Source organism: Aspergillus mulundensis (genome assembly GCF_003369625.1).
Source record: "Aspergillus mulundensis strain DSM 5745 chromosome Unknown scaffold_8, whole genome shotgun sequence".
In the NCBI taxonomy this organism is placed as follows: domain Eukaryota; kingdom Fungi; phylum Ascomycota; class Eurotiomycetes; order Eurotiales; family Aspergillaceae; genus Aspergillus; species Aspergillus mulundensis.
The window spans coordinates 1,428,172-1,446,105 of NW_020797896.1; the positions used below are offsets into that span (position 1 = coordinate 1,428,172).

Here is a 17,934-nt window from a genome sequence, read left to right on the forward strand (position 1 = left end):
ACTATATTAATATTTTTTTATATTAATATAGTGCTTTTAAGTGCATACTACCTTAGGCTTTTAATATTAATAAATACTTTATGCCTTTACTACTTTTTTACTTAGTTTAATACCGGGCTTTTTTTATCTTAATAATTTTAGTTATTTTAATAACTAGTACCCTAATATTTATTAAGTATTTATTTTTTTTTTATTTTAATACTTATGCAATTGGGCTAATATAAGGTTAATTTTATTTATTTATTAAAAAATATTTATTATTTTTTACCTTTTAAGTTTACTTATTAAGTTTACCCTTTAAGTTTGCTCTTTAAGTTTGCCCTTTAAGTTTGCTTATTAAATTTACCCTTTAAATTTACTTACTGCCCCCCTTTAAGCCCTTAGGTATATTAGTAACTTAATAAGGGGCCTGCTAACTAAAAAAATTAAAAATACTTGTAATAATATAAAGTATAATAAAAAAAATTAAATATTTAAATCTAGGTTTATTAACTATTTTTAGTTTATTAGTAGTTTTTAGTTTATTAAAGTTCTTAGTTTATTAAAGTTCTTGGGTTTACAATTTACATTTAATGCTAAAAAAAAAAAATAATAAGTATTTAAATTTATTAAGTCTAAATTTATTAATTATTTATTATACTTAAATAAACTAATTAGTTTAATCTAGTTAAACTAGTATAATATATTTTAATAAGGCTAATTAATCCCTTATATAATAAGGCCACCCTAAACCTTGCTAGCTAAAAAAATAAAATATCCCTAAATATTAGCACTTTAACTTATTTTTAGGTATTAGTATATTAGCACTATTAGCTATTACTAATAACATGCCTTTATACTTATAAAGTATTATTAATTACTATTTCTCCGGCCAACCCCGGGTATAATAGTTACCTAAAAATTATTACTTACTATTACTTTATATTACTAAAATATACTACCTATGCCTTTACCACCATGTAAGGGGGGTATATAAAACATAGCTTAAAGTATTTATAAAATTTTTTATTATTTATTACACTTTTATATAAAACAAATAATATATTACTCCCTAAAGTTTAGGTTAAAATAAAATTACCTATTTAGCCTTATAACACCCTTTAGGTTAAATTCCTATAGCTTATAACTACCTAAAACAGGCATTTAGGCGTAATATATATTTCTTATAAGCTAAAAATTTTTATTATAGTAATTTTAATTAATTAATATATAGCTAATAGTAAAGTATTATTATTTTAATAACCCTTTTTAGCTTAGCCCAAAGCTAACCCCTAATACCTAAAGGCATAATGCCCAAAGGCATGCCCAAAGGCATAATACTTAAAAAAAAGCTTTAATATAATAAGTTTAAAAGGTTTAGGGCTTTAAAGCCCTATTCTAGTAACTTAAAGGCTATTAAATAAAAAGTATATTTTTAATTAAGTGTAATACTAGTATTTATTAAGTTAGCATGTTTATTAAAAATAAGCCCCTGGCCAGGAAAATTTAACCTATTATTTTTTTTTATAACACGCTAAAATAATATATATTTATTATTATAGTAAACATGGCTCTTAAACCTTAATATCTTAGTATTTTTATATATACTATTAAACAGGGGCAGTAAGCCTTTTTTAACTTAATTTTAATAACCTAGCTTACCTTAATACTATAGCTAAAAGCGCTAAAACTAAATTATATAAGTAGTTTTAAAGCTAGCCAGCTATTTTAGTACCGCTATTAACTATTAATATATTATAAATTTTAGCTAGTATATTTTTTAGGGTAAATAACCTTATAAATCCTAAATATTTTATACCTTAGGATGCTAGCGCAAAGGTGCAGTACTAAAGTATAGTAAATTTAATAAACTTATTAATATAGCATATGCAAGAGCCATACCCTAAAAAATAGCTACTTTTAAAAATATTATATTATTTCCTTGCTTTAAAAAAAACTTTATATTTTAGGTTTACCCTATAATAATAAGCTATTTACTTTATTAAAAGCTAACCTTAATAATTAAAGCTTATAAGCTTGCATAACAGCTAGTTAAATATAAAAAAAGGTAAAATACTTTTTTAAACATGCTAGTACTTAATATCTTGGGTATAAATTTTACTAGCCTGTAAATAATAAGTACTAAAAGTAGGTATTATAGGTAGGGTTTATAAGGCAGTTCCCGCCAGCTATTAAATTTATTTATTATTATATTTAATAAGGGCCCTACTTTATTAGCGCTATTTATAAATAATTATTCCTTAAATACCTTTACCACCAAGAAGCTTGGGGCTAAATATTTAAGTTAGGACTTTAAAAACCACCCTAAATATCTTTACTATTAAAATACTTAAGGCTAAATATTTTAGTTAGGACTCCGGGAACCACCCCTAATACTAGTAAATATACTATTAATATTATAAGTAATTAAAAACCCTTCCAAGCCCCTGGGTATATTAAAAACTTAATGGGACTTTTTATTTAATATAGGTGTTTATTTCTTGCTTAATTAATTTATAAATAATTTTTAGTCCTTTTTTAATTTTTAGTACACCTTTAATCCCTAATAACTTTTTAATTTTTTAAAAACTAATTAACTATAAAACTATATAAAATAAAAAGGGATATAGCCTATAGAATAAGGCTGGAGGGCCATAAGCAAGTAAACTAAGTAAGTAAACTAAGCAGGTAATTAAATATAGGCTATTAGTATCCTATAATAAAGTCTTATAGTAAAGGGCTTACTTGCTAAAAGGTGGTTATTTATAACCTTTAATTAAAAGCCTTGCTTTTTTTTATAATAAGTACTGCCTTAACTATTATTATTAAAAAATAATATTTTAAATAAATTATGCAGCCCGGTCTTAATTAATATTTAATATTTAGCTTAAAGCCGGCCCCTAAGTTTATATTATTATTAAATAAATACTTTTAGCCCAGGGGCTAGCCCCCTAAAGTTTAATAAATTAATACTTTTTATAAATATACCCTGCTTATTACTTTTTTTACATGCTAAAGTGGTAAAAATTATAACTTTATATAGTTATTACTTTTTTAATAATATATTTAAAAAATATAACATAAATAAATACCACCCGTGGCACCCTAGGCTATAAATAACCTTTTTAATACTATATTTTATACCTACCTTAGTTAGCTTGCTTAAGTAATTCTAACCCAAGAACTAGTAGCTATAACTAAACTAAATTTTATAGCTATTTCCCCACGCTACGGTGTATTAAAATATTTAAATTATACCTAGCATGGTACTATATAAATAACCCCTAAAATTTAATATTCCTAAAAAAGACGGCTGTGCCCCTAAATTATTTTATAATCCCCTTTAATATTATAAAAAGCTAGCTATAACACTAATAAAAACTAAGCTTGCTTACTATTTAATAGTTTATTAATATTAAATTACTAAGGGAAACAATTTACTAGCTCCAACCGCGGCGCTGCGCGCCGCGGCCTACGCTAGTATTATTATTTATAAGGCACAAGAAATAACTATTAATAAAGTAGTTTTAAATATATTAAAAAAGGATTTTTTACTAGGTTTAATATATATAATAGTTTTTTATGTTAAAATACTAAATAAAATTTTATTTAAAAAGCCTTTTAACTATAATTAGTTTAAGCCTTAAAAGTTAAAAACTAATAATATAATTTTAATATACTTAGTAAATATTAAGTACAGGGTTAATTAGCATGTATATATATTTTATTTATTAAAATATTTAGTTAATTAATTTAATTATAATATTTTTTAGCTTTTAAGCTTAAGCCTTTTATAATTAAGTTATTTAAATTTTAATATAAAATTAGTTTACCTATTTATTTATTTTTTTTTTACTTTTAATTATTTTTTTTATATTACGGCTGGTTATTTTTACTTAATTTTTATTAGTTAAATAGCTTACTTAAATATTTATAAATTAAATAAGGCTATAAATAAATATAAAAAACTTAATACTATAAAGTTATATTAAATTTTTAATTTATAAATTTTTTAAATATTAAAATAATACTTTTTAATTTTTTATAATTTTAAGTATAAGGTTATTTTAAATATATTTTAAATAATAGCTTTTTATTAGCCCAAGGCTATTAATTTAAATAAGTAAAAATTAATACTTTTTTTTAAAGTTAAGCATGTTAAATTTTTATATATAAAATTAAAATTTAAAAATTTATTACTTTTTAAAGGTTTTTACCGCTATACTAGCCTAATTAAAAAGTAATAAATTAATTTTTTAACTTTACCTAATTTAATTAATTTATAAAAAAAAACTTATATAATTATACCCAGGTTTAAACCCGGGATTTTCTAATTTTTAAAAATTTTTAAAAAGTAATTTTTAGCCTAGTTTTAGCTTATTTAAACCTAAAAAAAAATAAATACTTTTTTAATAAAAATAGGTGCTTAGCACTTTTTAAAGGCTTTAAGTATTTATATAAGGCTTTTTAAAGCTTAAAATAAGCTAAAATTACCCTTTAAAAGCTAAATTAAGTTATTATAATACTAGCACGTGATTATTAAGTTAAAGGGCTATGTAAGTTATTATTTACCTAATAAAATAACCTTTATTTTTTAAAGGATTAAACTAAAGTACTGCAACCACTTAGCACGCGGGCTACAGGGTATTTTACCTACCCTACGTATCCTAGACCAACATAACATACCCAAGGCACTCCTACGGTTTAAGGTTCCGGTGCAAATACCCCTTGCTCGGCATGGACTCGGCAGGCCGGGAGGTCTTTATACAGTAGGATTTGGTCGCTGCTCTGGTCTCCCTTTCCCCTTGCTCCAACTTGACCTAGAGCCCAGAGATGAGGCACCATCCCGAGGTACGTGGCACCACTACCAAAGGCTCCAGTAGTCGAGTATGCTTAGGTATGGTAGGTTAGGTATCCTCCATTCCGAACATCCATATCTATATACATTGAACCATAAGTTTGCTCCTAACTCTCCCCGTCCTACCTGGCGAACCATCCCAGCTCTACATCACAACCAGCTCACCCTCCACAATCCAGTCCAGCCCAGTCCTCCAGATCCCAACCTGGAATCCACCGAGTTAGCTGAAATCTAAATCCTCGCCCTCCTCGTCGCCAACGCATCCGTCAACCCAAGCAACCGATCCCTCTCCTGCGCACTAAACTCCCGTCGATCCGGCCCGCCCCGACTCCCATCCCCGCCATTGCGACTGTTGCTCCCCGTGAACAGCTTCTCGCGCGGCTGGTCGCGGTACTCGGTGTGGAACTTCCACTTGGCCGTGAGTTCGGGCGACAGCGTGCGCTGGAACGCCGAGCCGATGTATTTCCCGATCACGGGGAGGAATTTGAAGGCGCTGCGTACATACGTCATCGTGTTAGCTTGAGGTTGAGGGGGAAGGGGAAGGGGAAGGGGAATATAGGCGGGTGTGCAGGTAGGAGTAGCTAGGTATGGTAGATATGGATGGCACGTACTGTCCCGTCCCCCCCGTCGCAACAAACAGGTTCTGATACTCGGGGTGGAAGTCGAAGATGAAGTCGCCCGTCGGCGTCTCGTTGTACCAACACAGACAGGTCTTCTCGAACCCGCGCTCCGCGATCTCGGGGAGGATCTCCCTCAGTCCAGCGCTCAGCCGCTCCATGCCTTCTTGCGGGATGAAGTTCGCACGGGCAGGGATCGCGCGGCTGGGCGGTGCGGAAACAGACTTGTTGACCGACTCGCTGGACAGCGTGTACCCGAAGCTATGGCACGCAACCTTCAGGTACCCGCTCTTCTCATGCGGCGGGAAAGAGAAGAAGCCGGTCGACAGGTTGAAGATGATAGGCAGGTCCTTGAGCGCCTGTACCTCGGACGGCGTGAGGCGCACGAAGCCCACGATCTGCGCGGTCGCCACCATCGAGTTCCACGATGGGATCAGGCTGGCTGTCCAGGCGCCCGTTGCCAGGATGAATTTGTCGCCGGGGATGCGGCCGCCGTCGAGGGTGCGGGCTGCTGTGATTTTGATCTCGCCGCTGTCTTCCTTCCCGTGCTCCAGGTACGAGACGTGGCCGTGTGGCCCTGTGACGAACGACACACCCGCTTCGATGCAGCGGTCTCGCAGGCCTGCGATCGCGACGCCTGCGTCTGCCCACCCGGCGGCGTTGTTATAGAACCCCTCGAACTCCTCGCCGATGGGGCGGCCCGCTACGGCCGGAAAGCGCTGCTTTAGCGCGTCCACATGAGGCAGATCATGCCACTCCAGGCCTAGATCATCGAGGATGTTCTTCGTGCGCCGGATGAAGTCCGACCCGCCTGCTAGCCCGCCTTTCTTCTGCGACGTCCACACGCACGGGCCCTGGTGGAAGGAGTCTGCGTAGGCCGGGGTGTTCCAGAGGTCGTAGGCTTCCTTGCCGAGCTGCGCGTAGACCTTGTCGCCGTAGTCGAAGCGGATGACGCGCGAGATGTCGTTGCTGGAGCCGTCGGGGACCGGGGGCATGCAGCGGTCGAGAACTGTGATGTTTGTGAAGCCGGTGGTGGCGAGGTCGAGGGCTGTGGAGAGGCCGAAGACGCCGGCGCCGATGATGATGATGCGGGTGGATTTGTCCATGGTCGTGATATGATTATGAGGATGGGAGAGGTAGCAGTGGTATGAGGAAGTTCTTTACTAGGTATAGGTATAGCTATAGCTGCTGTATACACTGGTGGAGCTCCCCGCAATGCAGCGTCGGCTCGTGAACCGTGTGAGCCGGCTTGGCGTGATAAGCTGGCGGAGGTTCGTGGGTCGGTTGGGAGTTTGAGTTTGCTTTTCTTTGTTTGCTGGTGTTTGCTGTGCTCAGATAACATTTGAAGATAGCGGTCGGTCATGCAGTTGTGTTGATAGCGTTCTCTGGGTGTGGTGGGAGAGATGCAGGACTCCGGGTAGCCCTAGATCGATATCGTCGACGGATGGAAACCTCTGCAGACTCGATGTCTATTCATTTATTGGCTGGATAACGAATTCGGAGAGTCCAATTCTCTCTTACTATACCTGTTTTTTGTTACAGCCCCATGCCTTCTTGTCGCTCACCGTTTACTCCATGAACATACAAATATATACATCCAGGGGAATTAGGGGAAAGAAGCCGACATCAAAGGGTATCCCTGTGAGAAGTGAGATATTGTTCTAAAAGTCAAAGCTTAATCCGGAGATGACTATTCCGCCTTCCGCGTAAGACAGGAATGTTCAAGCCCCGGCCGTGACCACCGGTAGGACCGTGTCCCTATGCGTACAGAGCAGGTCATGGGACTGCAGGTGGGAACGTATAACCCATCTTGACATAGTGCTGATGCAACACATCCTTCAACGTACCTTATCTTTGCCACGAGGTCAAAACTACGCAGCATGACTGTCGTGGTACACGCCCGGCCACATCGGGCGCCTGCATCTGCATCGGGGTTGAGCCGGACAGTGAGCCGCCGCCATCACCGACTGCAGACGGCAAACAACACGGCTTCGTCATCTGGACACTGAGACTAGGCAGCTCCAGACAAAGAAGTCACAAGGCTGCTGAACCGCCTACTGATAGGCGTGCTGTGGCGTCCGGAGTCCAGACCGTCCCGGCGGACTCCCATTCATGTCTCCGTCCTGGACGGACGGCTATCGTCAACATGACTTGACCTGAGGTTGTTCACGGCTCAACACCAAGTCTCTTGAGCCTATATAGAGGCCTCGAGTCCGCGAGACAAAGACAATAACAAGACCTTGAGTCTGAGACCACAACGACCTCGAGTCCAAGACACAACGACCTCGAGTCCAAGACACAACAACCTTATTTCAACGTGATACCCATCCTCTCCACTCCACCAAAACCAACACAATGTCCTCCCTCCTCAGCTACCTCGGACTCCGCGAGTCCCCCTCCCCATCATCCCCCCCAGGCGGCACCCGCGCCCTGCCGGCCTCCTGGTACACCAGCCAAGAGATGTTCGAGCTGGAACGCCGCGCCATCTTCAGCCGAAAGTGGCTCATGACAACCCACAGAAACCGCCTCGCCAACACCGGCGACTGGCTGCGCTACGAAGTCGCCGGCTTCACCTTCGTGCTGGTCAAGGACCGCACCGGCGCCATCAACGCCTTCCACAACATCTGCCGCCACCGCGCCTTCCCCGTCGTGACCGAAGACCAAGGCTCCAGCCGCATCTTCTCCTGCAAATACCACGGCTGGTCCTACGGGCTCAACGGGAAACTCGCAAAAGCCCCAGGCTACCAAGACCTCAGCGGCTTCGACAAGAGCAAAAACGGCCTCCTCCCCATCCACGTCCACGTCGACAACTACGGCTTCATCTGGGTGAACCTCGACGCAAAAGAGAGCCCCGAGATCGCATGGGACGACGACTTCGCGGGCATTGATCAGCAGCCGCGCATGTCCTACATCAACTGGGACGACTACGTCTACGACCACACCTGGGAGCAGGGCGGCGACTTCAACTGGAAGATCCTGGCGGACAACTACAACGAGTGCTACCACTGCGCGACGACGCACCCGGACATCCCGGCCGTCGCAGACCTGAGCACGTACTCGGTCGACACTCGAGACGGGAGCATCATCCACGACGCACACAGCAAGCCCGAGCAAGTCGAGCGCGGCCTCAAGGTCGCGGCGACATACTACTTCCCGAACGCGAGCATGAACGTGACGCCGAACTTCTTCTTCACGCAGCGGTTTGTGCCGATCAGCCCGACGAAAACGAGCATGAAGTACGAGGTGTTCCGGAACAAGAATGCGTCTGACGAAGACTTTGCGCTGGTTAACGAGATGTATAAGCGCATTATGAGCGAGGATAAGTACCTGTGTGCGTATGCGCAGCGGAATCTGAATGCCGGGGTCTTTGTGAATGGGGAGCTGCATCCGACGATGGAGAAGGGGCCGCTTTATTTCCAGAAGAGTGTGAGGGATCTGGTGGTCGGGCACTTTGAGAAGGAGGAGAAGGGGAAGGGCGAGATCTGGCCGGCCAGGCAGATTCTGCCCAAGGAGAGTGAGGTTTCTGAGAAGGATGTGCTGTTTTGCTCGGGCTTGAAGTGTCAGGAGGCTGGAGGGCCGACGGATGGGGCGTGTTTGGGGGCTCAGCCGGCGGCGGCGGTTGCTTGGTAGGAATTTACTCTGATGGGATGGGAGATGGATGCAGACTGTTTGTTAGCGATGTTTGTTGTGCATAGTTTGTTTATGTTTAGTTATGTTCATGAGTCTGACAAATTGTTCACTTTATGCTCTGATAAGCCAGCTGCTATCGACGATCTCTGATTGGCGGAAGTAGTCGATATCGTGCGCGCTAACTGAGTCTGGTCAAGCGTCTCCCAATCAAGACAAAGTATCCCGACCCCGCAGCTTGGCCTGTCCTGTCGGTCAGTGCCAGTGTCCCTCAGTCAGTGCAAAGGGTCTGCCTTCATTGATCTCTTCATCTGTCACTTCATCCATTGCTGCCTCCTTGCACCGTCCATCCTAGCCCTCATAAGCCTTAGTCAGGGTTCTCCCTCCTCACCAAGGTCATCTCCAACACATCCAAGCCACGCACCCATTCCCGCACCGTACCTCGTGGCGATGCCGCCCGACAGCGGGACACGTCGCCGCCTCCGCTCAAACCACGCCTGCATCAACTGCCGCCGCAAGAAGACGCGCTGTCCGGGCGAGAAGCCCGCCTGCTCGTGCTGCGTGCGGTTGAACCAGCAGTGCTCGTATGCGGCGGCGGGGGGAGTCAGCGGGCCGGATGTATGTCTCTTATCTACCACAGTAGGAGCAAGATTGCTGACAGCTGGTAGAAAGACCGACTCGCGGAGCTGGAGGAAAAGGTCAACCAGATCCTGCGAGGGGCAGCGTACGTACCACCGATCTTAAGCGTTGAGAATGCTAAGTGGGCAGACAACACGAACAACCGCCGCTCGAAGAACACGACTTCAGCAGCACGTCGCACGGCGAATACGCGAACGAGACGGCCTTTCCCTCGATATTCGCCCTCGACGAAGCGAGCCCGCAGGCGTCGTCGCTTGCCGTTGCGAAAGCCATCGATCTGTACCTGGAGTGCTGCCACCGACAGCCGGTCTGGTGTCTGAACATCAAAGAACTCGGCAACATCGAGTCGCACCCGGAGGAGCTGATCTACAGTATCCTTGCGCTGACGAGTCGATTCACGAGAGAGGCTGAGCAGGGCCAGCGATATGCAGATAGCGCAAAGAGCCTGATTATGCTGAAGATCGCGAACGGGACGGTCGAGCTGGCCACGATCGAGAGTCTGTGTTTGCTTGCGTATTCCGCTTTTATCGGTATGTCTGCCTCCTCACATAAGACAAGAAGTGAATTAATATCAATAGATGGCCACCTCCAGCTCGGTCGGTTCCATCTAGGCCTGGGCTTCCAGCTCTGCCGCGCCGCCATGCTCGACACCGACGCCGCCTACACAACCACGCAAGACCGGCACGCCGAGCAGAAGAAGCGCCTGTTCTGGTCCCTCCAGCTCCTCGAGCAGTCCTACGGCCGCCAGACGGGCCTCCTCGCCATCCCAACCTCCACCTGGCGCCCGCCCTACCTCTCCCCCTCCGACCCCCGAGAAGACACGACCCCGAAACCGCCCCCCGTCCCGCGCGACACAGTCGGCTGCTCCTCCCCCGACGACACCGGCATCTGGAGCATGTCCATCCACTTCGGCTGGGTGTGGGCCAAGGTCCGCGCGTACATAAGCCACTGCACAAGCAACCGCGTGACGGAGCCCTGGCGCCACGAGTCCCAGTACGCGATCGTCCTATCCGACCTAAATGAAATCGAGAACTCGACCCCCCTCTGCCACCGCTACGACCACGTGCGCTTCTACGCGCGCACCGCCGACGAGATAGCGAGCAATAAAGCCTACTGGGTCCCCTGGGTGAAGCTGCAATTCATGTACCACGCCATCCTGACCGTCCTCAACCACCCATTCCTGTACATCATGGCCTCGCAGCAGAACCCGAACCTCGCGATCCCGAATAGTTTCTGGCGCCGCAGCTCGGAACTTGTTCTGCTTCATGCAACCTGGATCGTGCGACTCATCGATATGGTCTCCGAGAAGAACTTCCGGCTCACGGACCCGTTCTTCGCGCATGTCGCTGGCATCGCCGCGACCGTGCAGCTTTATTACTGCTGCGCTGATGATCCAAGACTCAAGTATAAGTCCCGCGCCGACTTTGCGAAGTGCTCTGATTTCCTGCGCGGGTTTAGTGGGTTTTCGCGCGCTTGCGAGGTCTTGGTACGCCCACTTACCCTGCCAAAGACAGCGAAGAATGAACGCATGCTAACGAACGTCGCAGAGCCAAAAACTCACAACCCTAACCCGCATCGCCTCGGGCACCGAAATCATCGATCTAGACGACTGGGTTCCTTCAAAGATCCACCTGAACATCCCGCTGATGTGGGATATCCTGCAGTTCAACGTATCCCCGGACTCCGACTCCAGCGACGATCGACTTCAAAGCCAGGGCCTCCTGCACCCCTCCCTCTCCCCACCCGCCCTCGCCCAAGGCGCACCCGACATCTCAAACCTCGATATCATCGTCACCGCCTCGCCGGAGGTAAGCGTCAACACGACGGACGGCGGCCAGGCCGTGCCCATGCCGCTGTATCGCAGTCCGACGGCCGTGGCCGAGACGCTGCGGGGCACGAGTCTGCGTGATACTGGTACTGGTAAGGAGCGGGAGCGGGAGAGTGTGAGTGTGAGTGTGAGTGCCGTGAGGGATCCGCTCGTTGCGCCGGTTGACAGCCTCATGCTGAACACGCCGTGGCTGTGGGCGGATTCGACGTTCGGGGGCAATATGGATGAGGTTGAGTATCATGGGCCCGCGGCCACGGCCACGGGCATGCAGGTTCCGATAGTCGGGGATGTGGAGGGGAGTGCGTGGTGGAATTTGGGAAATCTATAGACCAGACCTCTGGCTGACTGATGCATACGAACTGAACTGATGGTTTTCTGACGCTTGTTTCCTAGGGGGGGTGAGAGATGTCTAGCTGTTTCAAGACCCAAGACGCCACGGCCACAGCGACAGCGACAGCGACAGCGACAGCGACAGCGACAGCGACAGCCATGACCGTCACAGTGACCGCCATAGTCGGGGCTCGATGCCACTCAACGTCTTCCATTCCACAGCGCCATCGCCCGTCTGCACCACTGACCGATCGCAAGATCCGAGCCCGCGGCTGTCCACTCTTCTCTGCGCCTTCCATGCACCAGCTTCCCAAGCGCCACTCTCGATTTCCATTTCCGGCCCAGCCTTGCGGTTTAGTACGGTACCCAGTCTCCCAGCGGCAATATGACTTCCAAAGCACCAGTCCCAACGCACTCTGCCCCATGCGTCGCCGCACAGAACCCATTGTTGACTGGATCTAGGACTCGTTTATTCTTGTTTGCCCAGGCAGTGCCAGTATCGGTGGGCAGCCTAAGCTTCAGTTGCAGGTGCTGAGATGGAATCGCAGAGGAACCCGGGCTGTGTGGATGCTTTGACTTTATTCGCCCTTGCTGCGTCGAACATCCTGCCCAGGTGCTAACGAAGGCTAGGAGTACGTGACCCTACCAAAATCATGAGTATCGAAGGTAGGATCCTCGGTTAAGGGATCGCTATATCAACCGGTCGGCGCGTATCACCAAGGTTGCTACGGTTTTGACTGAGATCATAAACGCACTCAACGCCCAGCTTGTCTGTCTCGAGAATCGCTCAATGATCTGGCGGGATATAGCCCAGGACATTGCTTTTTTTTTTTACTAAGGGTTGCTAGGAACGCCTAACCCAACAGATGTACGTCACCCTCTCCTCCAGCTCCTCCGTTTCAGCCTTACCCGGCATTCTACTCTATGTACGCGGCTGGGGACAATCAAAATCCAAGAACTCCTTGAAAAGAATCCTTGAACACGTGAACATGTATTATCGTAGGGATTTAGATCGCCGCCCGAGTTCGACCAAGTCACCATGCGTCCTGCAAGTGTCATCGTGACAAAGAACATGTAGGGTACGGTGTATTCTTAGAAACAGCACCCTGATAAGGCAGGCTGGACCCGACTCCCCAAAGTAGTCTAGACGGTCCATGATCCCACGGTTCCAGCTCCTGCCATGTACTCTGCCGGATCTCTCTGGTCGTCTGGACCGCAGACAAACGCGGGGGTCGGCTCGGTTCCGGGTCGCCCGACGCCTTATCGCACCAACCCCGCAGCCTGGCCATACCTAACTTCTAAGTAAAGGGTAGCTATTCGTGGATCGATCGGCTCGGAATCAGCGCCCGTGGACAACCGTGCGCAGCCGTGGCGTTGGAGACTGTTGCCGCGGGGCACGGTCGGGGGCCGGCAAGGCCATGACATGCCATGCCAGCTATCAGCATGGAGGTATAGTATACTAGCAACGCCATACGTTCTTCTCTCCCACTACACAGACACACCAACAAACTCAACCACAATGCCCCCCAACGCCCCCTCACAATCCATCATCATCATCGGCGCCGGCATCGTCGGCGCAAACCTCGCCGACGAACTCCTCTCGCACGGATGGAATCCTTCAAACATCACAGTCATCGAGCAAGGCCCGCTCTCGCTGCCAGGCGGCTCAACATCGCATGCCCCGGGCCTGGTATTCCAAACGTCGCCGTCGAAGACAATGACGCGGTTCGCGCAGTACACGGTGCAGAAACTGCAGGGTCTCAGCCAAGACGGACAGAGCTGCTTTAACCAGCTTGGTGGGCTGGAGGTCGCGACGACGGAGGACCGAATGCACGAGTTGGAGAGGAAGCTCGGGTATGCGAAGGCATGGGGGGTTGAGGCGAGATTAATCAGTCCGGAGGAGTGTTTGGCGCTGCACCCGCTCTTGAGCACAGAGGGCGTCGTCCTGGGGGGTTTGCATATCCCGTCGGACGGCCTGGCTCTTGCGGCGCGCGCAACAGGCCTCCTGGTTGAGCGGACCAGGGCCGCGGGCGTCACGTACCTCGAGCACACGGCCGTAACGGGCATCCTGCAATCGGACGGTCGGGCCACGGGCGTGAGGACGAGCGCCGGCGCGCTCCATGCAGACATCGTGGTTTCCTGCGCGGGCTTCTGGGGCGTTGAGATTGGAGCCATGGCGGGCGTGGATATCCCGCTTCTCCCGCTGGCGCATCAGTACGCGAAGACCACGCCCATCGAGCAGCTCGCCAACCGCGACGTGAACGCCTGCATCAACGCGATGAATGCGGAGTATCCGATCCTCCGCCACCAGGACCAGGACCTGTATTACCGCGAGCACGGCGATAGGATCGGGATAGGCTACTACGGACACAAGCCCATGCCCGTCGTCGCGGGGGATCTAGGCGCCACGCCGAAGGTCGTAAGCGAGACGAATATGCCGAGTCGACTGGATTTCACGAGTGAAGACTTCGCGCCTGCGTGGAAAGAGACACAGACACTCCTCCCTGCGCTGCGCAGTGCCGAAATCGACGACGGCTTCAACGGCATCTTCTCGTTCACGCCGGACGGCGGACCCCTGCTCGGCGAAGCCCCCAATCTGGACGGGTTCTTCGTCGCCGAGGCCGTCTGGGTCACGCACAGTGCGGGCGTAGCAAGAGCGCTGGCAGAGCTGCTGACGCAGGGCTGGTCGAGCGTCGACGTCTCCGAGTGCGAGCTCTCGCGGTTCGAGACCGTCCAGCTGGGCAGACCCTACGTGCAGGAAACGTCGCAGCAGAACTTCGTCGAGATCTACGATATCATCCACCCGCTGCAGCCGCGCACCTCGCCGCGGAATCTGCGTGTGAGCCCGTTTTACGCCCGCCAGGTTGAGCTGGGCGCGTTCTTCCTCGAGGTCGGCGGGTGGGAACGCCCGTTCTGGTATGAAGCCAACAAGGGCCTCCTCCGCTCGTTACCGGAGAGGTGGCACCCTGTGCAGCGCGATCCCTGGTCAGCTCGGTTCTCCTCGCCCATCTCAGCGGTTGAAGCGTGGAAGACGCGGCATGCCGTCGCGCTGTACGACATGTCCTCCTTCCACCGGTTTATTGTCAACGGTCCCGGCGCCGTGCAACTCCTCCAGCACCTCACGACATCGGATATGGATGTCCGCCCCGGCACAATCACGTACACGCTCCTCCTGACCCCGAACGCCGGCATCCGCGCCGACATCTTCGTCACCCGCCTCAACGCCACGACCTTCCAGATCGGCGCCAACAGCGCCTCAGACCTCGCGTACCTGTCTCGCGCAGCCCGGCAGCAATCCAAATCATCCTCAGACTGGGTAACCGTCTCCGACATCACAGGGGGCACCTGCGCCCTGGGTCTCTGGGGCCCGCGCGCCGCAGACGTGCTGTCCACCCTGGGCATCACAGACGAGATCGCCAACAAAGCCCTCCCCTACATGCACGCCAAGCCAGCCACACTGGCATCAATCCCCGTCCTGCTCCTCCGAAAGTCCTACGTCGGCGAGTACGGGTGGGAAATCCAAACGTCCGCCGAGCACGGGGCCCGCCTCTTCGAGTCCGTCCTCGCCGCTGGAAAACACCACGGGATCATACCCGCCGGCCGCGCCGCCTTCAACGCGCTCCGCCTTGAGTGCGGATATCGCACGTATGGAATAGACATGGGCGCCGAACATGACCCGTACGAAGCCGGACTGGGGCATGCGATTTCCAAGAATAAGGAAGAAGACTTTATTGGCAAGGGCGCGCTGCGGACTCGAGCTGCTCGGCCTCTCTCCCGCCGGCTGCGCTGTCTTACGGTCGACGATGGGAGATCTGTGCTTATGGGGAAGGAGCCTGTGTTTCTGGATGGGAGTGGGAGTGGGAGTGGGAGTGGGAGGGCGGTTGGGTACGTCACCACCGCGGCGTTCGGGTTTACGGTTTCGAGGCCGGTCGTTTGGGCGTGGTTGCCTGCGGCGCTTGGCGAGGGGGTTGGTGTGCAGATTGGGTATTTTGGGAGGAGGGTTCAGGCGACGGTTGTGGAGGGGGCTGTTGTTGATGGCGAGGGGAGAGTCGCTGGACCTGGAACCGGGGGTGGGAGGGAGAGGGAGAGTGGGAGGGGGAAGGAGAGGCCGCTCAAGGCTCTCCTGTGATTACGGTAGATATGCTTTCCTCCATGGCGTTTTTCTTTGGTAGCGTACCATACCATATTTCCATTTCTCCAGCCATGTTGCATTTCAATTCAAGCCCGGTTTCTTCGGCCGGGGCTATTACCGACATCCCATCATTTCCACATGGCAGTCTCCCTCGGGCTAGTTCTAGTCGGCCTTTGCTACCTGGAGCCTTGGGGGGAGAGTGCGGGGCAATTGGCACGCATCTTAAACCATCCCATACGTACACCCTCAAGGACGAGTCTATGAGGCCCTTTGAATACCGTGCAAAGGAAAGCTGTTAATTGTATAAATACTGGAGAATTAAATAAGAAACACGATAATATTTAAAAGCTAGAGCTAACTAGGGTTTTTATAAATAATTTAAGCTTTTAAAAATAGTAAAAATTTTAAATACTTTTACTAATACTTTGTAATATTTAAAAAACTATAAATATTATAATTATATAAGCAAGTAATTTAGTGGTAGGTATTATAATATTTTAATTAAAATTACTTAAGGTGCCTAAGCGCTATTAAAGTATTATAACATTTTTTTATTAAATTAAGTAATTTTTATTATTAGCTAACACTGTCAGGGCCAACGTTTTTCCGTTTGACGTCACCGGAGCCAATCCACCGTTGGTCCAGAGTTAGCGCCTGAGCTTTGGCCTCAGGCCACCAAGGCTTGGCATACCTTACCACCACGTTGGGCTATATAACTTAACTAGGTTATTAGTATTTAGGGTTTTAGCTATTAGTTAGGCAAGGCTAGGGTAGGCCCTAAGTATAGACTAAAGTAAAAACCCGTGTGTAAAGTATTTAAATCTATATTTACTTTTTAGTTAGGAATAGCTTAAGTGTAACTTAAAGGTTTATAAAAATAGCCTTAAGGCTAGCCTTTTTTTTAGATTTTTAAGTAACTTTTTTAGTATTATTTAATAAGGTTTAAAATACTTTATTTTTATTAGTTAAATTTTTTTGTTAATATTTTTATTATTAATAAAGATTTTTAAAACTTATTAATTTTATAGTTAAAATTGCTTGCACTTACTACTTTTTAAACTTTTTTAATAATAATATCTTAAACTAGATTTTTAAAAGGTAAGTAAAGGTGGTTTATAAGTATTTTAGTTAAGGTTCTTAAAACCTAGACTTAAATAGCTAAAAAAGTATTCCCTTTTTTATTTATACTTAAAAATTTTATTATTATTAAAGATAGTTAAAAAAAAAAACCTAACTTAAATAATTTAGTTTACTAGCTTAATAAAGTATAAAATAAAATATATTTTTTACTTTATTATTTTATATTATTATTAAAGCCTATTAATCCAGAATTTATTATAATTAAAGCTATTTTAAAAAAAAAGTAATTTAAAATTATAACTCCTGGCCTATTTATTTTTTAACTTTAATATAATTAATATCGCGTGTTAAAATTAAAATATTTTTTTAAAAAAAATAAGGGAAAGTTGCCCCTGTAACCCGGAGCTAAAATAATATTAAATTATTAATTTTTATATTAATCCTTTTATTAATCCCCGTGCTAATCTTCTTGTTAACATTCTTAGCAAGCTTTAGAAAAAATTAATCCTAGTAATCCTTTTGATTCCAGTTTGGAGTCAAGCTTAGACAATTCTTTGGAACCCAGTGCCAGTGAAGCTGGCTCTAAGGGGTCTGGAAGTTTTGGATATATATAAAAAAGGTACTAAAAGGCTATTAGGGATTATAAGCTTTGCTATAAAAAAAAAAGGCTTTTTAAAAGCCTAAGATTAAGTTTAAAAAGGTTAAAAAGTTAAAAGGGAAAAATATAATAAAACTTAAAATTTAGTTTAAAAACCTAAAAAATTACTTTTATAGCGCCCCTAAAAGGTTTTAAATAAATAATAAAAAAATTATATTTATTATTTAAAACGCTTTAAAAAACACT

The 17,934-nt window shown here is 46.2% G+C and overlaps 4 protein-coding genes across 4 annotated transcripts; 3 read left to right on the forward strand and 1 right to left on the reverse strand.

Annotated features, from left to right (window-relative positions):
• Window positions 1-5,068: 5,068 nt before the first annotated feature.
• DSM5745_07841 (NAD(P)/FAD-dependent oxidoreductase) lies at window positions 5,069-6,560 on the reverse strand (the record flags this gene model as incomplete). Its single annotated transcript, XM_026749857.1, has 2 exons — window positions 5,069-5,330; window positions 5,449-6,560. 2 exons carry the CDS (start codon window positions 6,558-6,560, stop codon window positions 5,069-5,071), a joined length of 1,374 nt encoding a protein of 457 aa, XP_026601889.1.
• Window positions 6,561-7,809: 1,249 nt separating this feature from the next.
• Window positions 7,810-9,084, forward strand: DSM5745_07842 (aromatic ring-hydroxylating oxygenase subunit alpha; the record flags this gene model as incomplete). Its single annotated transcript, XM_026749858.1, has 1 exon — window positions 7,810-9,084. The coding sequence occupies one exon, from the start codon at window positions 7,810-7,812 to the stop codon at window positions 9,082-9,084; it is 1,275 nt and encodes a 424-aa protein (XP_026601890.1).
• Window positions 9,085-9,531: 447 nt separating this feature from the next.
• DSM5745_07843 (putative C6 transcription factor) lies at window positions 9,532-11,876 on the forward strand (the record flags this gene model as incomplete). The annotated part of the gene is made up of 5 exons (XM_026749859.1): window positions 9,532-9,699; window positions 9,750-9,805; window positions 9,850-10,250; window positions 10,299-11,206; window positions 11,268-11,876. The coding sequence occupies 5 exons, from the start codon at window positions 9,532-9,534 to the stop codon at window positions 11,874-11,876; spliced, it is 2,142 nt and encodes a 713-aa protein (XP_026601891.1).
• A 1,521-nt stretch (window positions 11,877-13,397) lies between these two features.
• DSM5745_07844 (GcvT family protein) lies at window positions 13,398-16,007 on the forward strand (the record flags this gene model as incomplete). Its single annotated transcript, XM_026749860.1, has 1 exon — window positions 13,398-16,007. One exon carries the CDS (start codon window positions 13,398-13,400, stop codon window positions 16,005-16,007), a length of 2,610 nt encoding a protein of 869 aa, XP_026601892.1.
• Window positions 16,008-17,934: the final 1,927 nt, after the last annotated feature.